General features: G+C 36.6%; 1 protein-coding gene across 1 annotated transcript; it reads left to right on the plus strand.

The window, feature by feature from the left end:
* The first annotated feature begins 297 nt into the window (after positions 1 to 297).
* On the plus strand, positions 298 to 2,111 carry LOC101294779. The gene is made up of 4 exons (XM_004303787.1): positions 298 to 357; positions 1,123 to 1,222; positions 1,311 to 1,768; positions 1,873 to 2,111. Exons 2-4 carry the CDS (start codon positions 1,165 to 1,167, stop codon positions 2,044 to 2,046), a joined length of 690 nt encoding a protein of 229 aa, XP_004303835.1. The 5' UTR covers positions 298 to 357; positions 1,123 to 1,164; the 3' UTR covers positions 2,047 to 2,111.
* The last annotated feature ends 5,051 nt before the right edge of the window (positions 2,112 to 7,162 follow it).

Here is a 7,162-nt window from a genome sequence, read left to right on the forward strand (position 1 = left end):
TCAAGTTGTTTCTGCCTCTTTAAGTCTTTGTAATGTTGTTCTGGATGTTCACCAAATACCGAAGAGATTAGAGTTTCTACATACAAAGAGCAGTAAGTTTCGGTAACTTGGTGGTATCTCGAGTACAATTATTCTATTAAAAAAAAAAAGAAAAAAAAAGAGTTTCACTGTAGTGTAGTTTTGGTCACTAATGACTCCATCGAGATCGAGGGCTTTTATGTAAATACCGTCCAGTTACCGTTGAGAAACCCTTCCGCGGATTCTATATAAACCCCCTTCCGTTTCTTTAGGCATAGCGACACAAAAACAAACTGGGAAGCAAAATTTTCAAATTCGAAGAGCAATTCCGGCAAATTGGTCAGTTTTCTCAATTTTGTTGTTTACTTCCTTCTGAATTCAATTCATTTCTTTAGGGTTTTTCCATGGCTTCAATTGAAAAAATCCTTTTAAGAATTGAATGTTGAATTTTGTGGAGATCGGAAATAGGGTCAAGATTAATGAGATGGGTTTTCCTTTTTGGAGCTTCATGAATTGGGTATATGTATCAAGATTTCAATTTTGAGACCAGCTTTTGGGAATTGGGGGTTTGAGTAAAATTGATAGTAAAGAAATGGGTTTTGTTTTCAATTGATAATAAAGAAGCACCGATAATTAAAATTTGAGATTGAGATCGTTTCTTTCTGGGTTTTCATATGTGGTATCTGAGATGATGGGGTTTATGTATCTGAAATTCTGAGACTTGTGACCGTTTTTTCTGACTTGCTCTACATGTTGGTGATATTAAACAACGAGGGATCTGGAATGTTTTCAAATCTTTCCTTTCTTTTTTGTTCATCTTTTTGGTTTAAACTGCTGTGGAGAATTTTTGACTTGTCTGTAAATGTAGGGATGCTATAGTATGTCCATTATTTAGTTTAAAACATTTGGTGTATTGATCTGATGTGGGTGACTATTTTTTCATCGCAAAGTTTCTATGCAACAGTCCAATTAGTTTTTGAATTCTGACTCTGTATTTTCTTTTATGGTCAATGGACAAGTTGAACAAAGGCGACGACATAGTGTTCATGAGTTGGTACTAAACATGTGTTTATGCATTGTATACTATTGTTATTTTCTTTACAGTTAGCAGAGAATTAAATTCAGTTGGCTACAAAGAGCATACCAATGGCACCAAAAGTTGTTCGTTTCGTGCAGGATCAGAACCTCAATGTTCACTCTGCTGGTACTCACCAAGTTTATTGCTATGCTATTCCGTAGAATCTAAAATTCTTCCTTATGATATTTTGGTCTAACCATATTATCTACAACAGGAGTTTCTGTTGCGGGAAAGGGTGATGCATCCAAATCAACAAAGAAAGGCAGACTTGGTGGAAGGAAACCTTTGGGAGACCTATCCAATAGGGGGAAGCCTGATATGGTTAGCAAGGCATCAAGAAAGCCTGCTCTCACCAATTTTCCTGAAATCATTGCTGATGCAAGCAATAAGAAAGGCTTATCTAAGACATCTGGTAAAGTGCAGACCAAGCGAAAGCCTCTAACTGACGTGTCCAATTACACAGTGAAACCACAAACTTCTACTGTTGTGAAAGAGGAATCTTGTTGTAATTATGAGAAGGAAGGTTTCCTGCATGACCATGAACAGTGCGTTAAAGCAATGAGAGAGGGTACCCAGATGGATGAAATGGATATATTTCTGATGATAAATGGACCAACTCCATCCAAGCAGCTTTCATCTCCACCAAAAGCTTCCGAGTTAACCAAATTTGAGGTAAATATGCAAGTGCTTTCTTTTCCAGCACAGCTATTTTGTTAGTTTGGATCATCCTAAACTGTACGGTTCATTCATCTATCTTTTGTATTTTGATTTTTCAGCAGGAGTGTCTAATAACATACTTGAAAGAGATACCTGAGGATCAATACACCTTGCTGCCTATCATGAAGGATTCAGTTTCCTCACCCTTTTGTTCTCCACTTCCTTCACCAGATCACTATACCAACTTGCTATCTGGGGAGGACTGTGATTTTCAGCTGATGGAATCGCCATAGTTTCCAAGGCACTGCTTCCAAACTGTGTACTATGTGATCACCATAGTTTCCAAGGCCCTGCTTCCATAGTAAACAGTATGGAAGTGAACATACGCCAAATTGCTGATGCGCCATCTATCAACTTGAAATTTATGTAGCCAGGACGACTCTGTTATTAGCTTTTCTGGGGTTTTCATTTGTTCAGCATTTGAATGCTTTTCCTAGTTCTTAAAGTCGCTGGTCCATCTGTAGATATATTACTTCTTTCTTGTTCAGTTATAGCGAACCTATGTAGAGTCTGATATGTTTAACTATTTAGCTTTAAAAGCCTTTATCTTTGCTTTATCTGTTCTGTATTCCTTGTTTCCGCATGCGTTTTCTTCATTTTGGTTTAGCTGCGAAATCAGGTGGTTGTGTATATACTACCTAACAATGTTACATATATCCATGATCAATAAAGGTCAGATATGTAATGCTGTAATCAATCACAGAGGCAGCTGGTGTTATAGGCATATATGGTTTGGGAAACAAGTACATATATTTGACAAGGGGGTGAGTGGGGATCAGGAGAAAAATCCACTGTCGAACCCGTGCAAGTGATGATTTGATAAATTTGATATGTACGAGTAGTGCTGGTTTTGTTGCTGGAGGAACAAATTGCTCAATTATTTTTGGTGAATTTGATTTTCAAATAGATCATAGAAAACCAGATATTGAACATCATAGTTTGGTTATGTGGTGGTCATTACTTAGCTCCTTTGCAAATAAGGTGGTTGTAAAGGCAGAAAGCTAGGCTGCTTAGTAATCAAAACTATTGATAACTAAAACAGGGAGGGAATATCAGCAACAATAAAATTGCCTTCTGGGCCAAAAACTGCGAAGCAGCAATTCGACGGCCAGGCTATATGAACTTAATTTGTTCAAACGAACTAACACATCCATCGATATCATTCTATCAAAGACTTGTATATTCATTCATGATTTCTAATGTTATATCCATCTTCGCCTAAATTCCTAATGACACTTAGCTAGCTCATTATGGTGATCATCATCAAGATACTCGTATGGCTTCACACACCAATTAACTGATCCCAATGAAACAAATTAAGGGAGATTTGATGAAAGCGCTCGACACCCTAATTGGAAAATGACACAGAATACTTGACGACACCATGAAAGGATGTGACACTACATATGAAGAGTTTACATCTATTGACGATTATAAATAGACAGTCGAACCGAATGATGAATCAATTAAGTTTTTGCTTGCTTCTAAACATGCGCACGTTATGTGAATTACTGAATGGCACCCCACCCTTGGACAAACTTCGAACATTGGATATGAGAGATGTTAATGCAATACTAGTAATGCCATATATATTAAGGATCCATCATGATCCGATCAACTAGTGCAAAATTTACTTTTTGGATTGGTCTATCTATAGAGTATATGCCAACTAGTTTCTATATACGTGACTGTAGAAGATGATAAAGTAATGACCATAAACGGTCTTGTTAATTAGTAACCTAGATGATGTAATCTAGAGGAAACACTGTGTTTCCTTCTGTATTTTGAGCTCTGTTATCTCCTCTCACTGCCTTTGGTTTGTGCTGGTGTTTTGTCGTTTGGGCTTTTTGCCTCTTTAATGAATTATTCAGCTTGTCAACAAAAAAAAAAAAAACACGGTCTTGTTAATTAGTAACCATAACACCAACATGTTTTCCTCAAAACTTCACATTTTCTAAAATGTGCCCAAGGAAACAAGATCATCTAGATCATTTGTTGGCAGTGTTTCAAATGTACTTCGATTCCTTGTTATATACGTAACTATTTTGATCACTAAAAGTCTAAAACATTGACAGGCAACACATCCCATATATATCTGTTGCAATTTGCTAAGAGTAGTTTCGGTAACTTGGTGATATCTCCTCTTAGCTTTCATCAAACCACGTACTAAGTTTTTTTTTTATCTCGAGCACAAGGATTCTGTTAGAACAGCTAAATTCCTCAAATCAAGCCATGATCCATTTGATTAAGCTGCCATGATATTCTAGTGTAAATGCATATCAGTTTAGATATTGATGTATGGTTTAATGCCTACTAAATTACTACTGTTGTAACAGCTAGCTAGCAGTGATACTACTGCTATATACCTTGTACGTTTGCAAACAGAATGATATTGAAAATCATCTTCAATACAGAATTTCACTGTAGTTTAGCTGTTTAGGTCACTAATGACTCCATGTATGTAGACATAACAACCGAATGCAGGATCCGGTAACGTGGAGATTAATGTTAGGACTTCATCAACGAGTCTAGGCAACATATGCATCAACATAAATCAAGTTTATTAAGCAGACAACTTTGTCCATCGATCGATCACCATCTTCATGATTCAAAGTAGCAGGCTTTGTTATGACTTATGAGGCTTGATTAATTAGTCACAAATTAAGAGCCGGAGACTGAATATAGAACCGCATGCATATATATGACTTGGATTCGCACTGCAATCACTTGAAAGATTTGATTGATAAGCCTAAACAGTATGTCAATAACCACATCGTGCAGGACAGATTCAGAACAAGGACGTCGTCGTTTAAACTTACCATGGAATAATTCTTCGCTTATTTTTCAGTTTGGGCGCAGAAGAATAGCAGAAACCCTAACCTTAACCTCGTTTCTTTCTTTTCCTGAACATTGTCAGATTTCTTATGTCTAAAAGAGTTGTCTTTTGAGGGTTTACCGGCCAGAGCGAAAATTACAGGCTAGCTTACAGTTTAATTCTCATTTCTCAACTCTGCTTCTCCAAATCCCTAAAGCATATATATTCATCTGCAAACCCAAAAACAAAAACAAAAAACCAAACAAATTAAACAAAGGGGTTGGGTTACTCTGTTCTGTGTTCCTGTGTATTATAGTCAATAGTATATATTTTTGCCTACGCATTTTCTTCATTTTGATTTAACAGTGATTAGTGATACATGTATCATCTATGTCCTTTCTTCATTTTCATTTTGGGCACAGAAGAATAGCAGAAACCCTAACCTTAACCTCGATCGTTCCTCTTTTCCTGAACCATTGTCAGATTTCTTTACGTTTTGTAGCTGGAGGAACAAATTGCTCGATGTTTATTGGTGAATTTGACTTCCAAAGTTAAAATAGTTGATAGTGGGTATAGCTAGATTTATAGAAAACCAGATATTGAACAGCTTAGTTTGGTTAATTATGTGGTTATCACTACTCCATGATTTCCTTCCACTTTTCCAGATCATTACCTAGCTATCATTTGCAAATTGCAAATAAGGTTGTAAAGGGCACAAAAGCTAGGCTAGCTGCTTAGTTATCAAAGCTGATGCTAAAAGAGGGAATATTAGCAACATATACCTTCTCGGCAGGGCCGTCTTATTGGTATCCAAAACTGCGAAGCAACAGTCTGAACGTTTGTTAAAACGAACTAATCGACACATCCATAGCATTCTATCAAAGACTTGTATTTGATGATTTCTAATTCTTCTTTCTTTTCTTTTTTTTTCTTTTTTTTTTCCAGAATTGATGATTTCTGTTACATCCATCTTGGCCTAAATTCCTAATGGCAGTTAATTAGCTGGCTCGTTATGGTGATCATCATGAAGATAATGGTACGGCGTCACACACAAACTGATCCCAAATGAAAGGTATTATCGACAATCAGACCAAAAAAAGAAAGGTATTATCAACAAAGAGACTGCAGAGATAGATCTGATGAAAGCGCTCGACACCCTGATTGGAAAATGACACAGAATTCTTAACAACACTATAAATTATAAAAGGATGCGACACTACATATGAAGAGTAGTTTACATCTATTGACCATTATATATAGACATTTGAATCAATTAATTATTTGCTTGCTTAACTAAACATATATGCAAATTATTAGACAAACACTTGAACCAGTAGTACTGTATGACACCCCACTCTTAGACAAACATTTATCATATCGAACTTTGGATGAGAGAGATCGATGTACGTTAATGCAGTTCTAGTAATGTCACTACTTATAAGGATCCATCATAATCCGATCAGCTTTGTGTCGATTTTGTGTTTTGTAATTCTGTCACATTACTTATCATATAAGCATTAACCTTAACCCTGAATTCAAAATAGTAAACCCTTAGTAGTGCAACTTCCAAATATGATCATATTACCCAACTTGCCTAAAAAGCAATTGTGTATGCTTCAGTTAAAATGGCAAGACTGAAGTGGGATGATCGAGCGAGGGGTGGATCATCTTGATTCAAATCTTCTTACCAATAAGCAATTGTGTATGCTTTGCGGTGACAATGATGATCATGATCAAATAGGTCGAATTGGCCTTTCCAAGTTTGCATCTTTTGTCATATCCATAAATAAGCTAATTTTGTTGCTCATAGAGTTGCACCATTAGAGCATATATGTTCCTACTCCACTAGTTTGGTTTCACCCTCTTCTCCTTTCAGTGTCCCCAGAGTCTCATTTAGATCAGTTGGAAAGACTCGTTAGTCGTGATTTTCTTTTATAGTTTCGTTGTTTGCTTTTACTGGTTGAAAAAAACAAAAAACAAAAAGGGTAAATTGGGGTTGCGAGCTTCTCTATACTTTGAGGAAAACATTTAAAGTTTTAAACGACATGTATCGTGCTAGTAGGCCAGAAGCCTCCAACGCAGTAGGGCACCCAGAATTCTCTCCTTAACAATATGTAGTACATGCATAGCTACAAGACACCACTGTGGGCATGCATGTGATCTATAGAAGATCTTGATCAATCTGTATATGGAAAATTTATTTTTATTCTTATATGCAAATTAAATTATTGCTTCAGAAGATAGTCAAGTTACGAAGGACCCCATTTTACTGGGCAGTTTATGAGAAAGAGATAGGAGAGACTGTGAGTTTTGTAAGAAGGAATACAGGAATTTCATGCCTGCATATTCAGGTCCCAGGCATTATTTGTCTCCAGACAATAAATTGGGGGAGCTGCAGACCACATCCTTGGGATTCCTTGCTGGGTTTGTTTTTCTAATGAAGCTAATATCGCTGTCAATCCCAAACAGTCATAAAGCCAAAGCTGCTAGGTGGTGCTACCACATTTATGAAGGATATCAAAGACACTGAAAGA

This window comes from Fragaria vesca, linkage group LG6 (assembly GCF_000184155.1).
Source record: "Fragaria vesca subsp. vesca linkage group LG6, FraVesHawaii_1.0, whole genome shotgun sequence".
Lineage (NCBI taxonomy): Eukaryota > Viridiplantae > Streptophyta > Magnoliopsida > Rosales > Rosaceae > Fragaria > Fragaria vesca.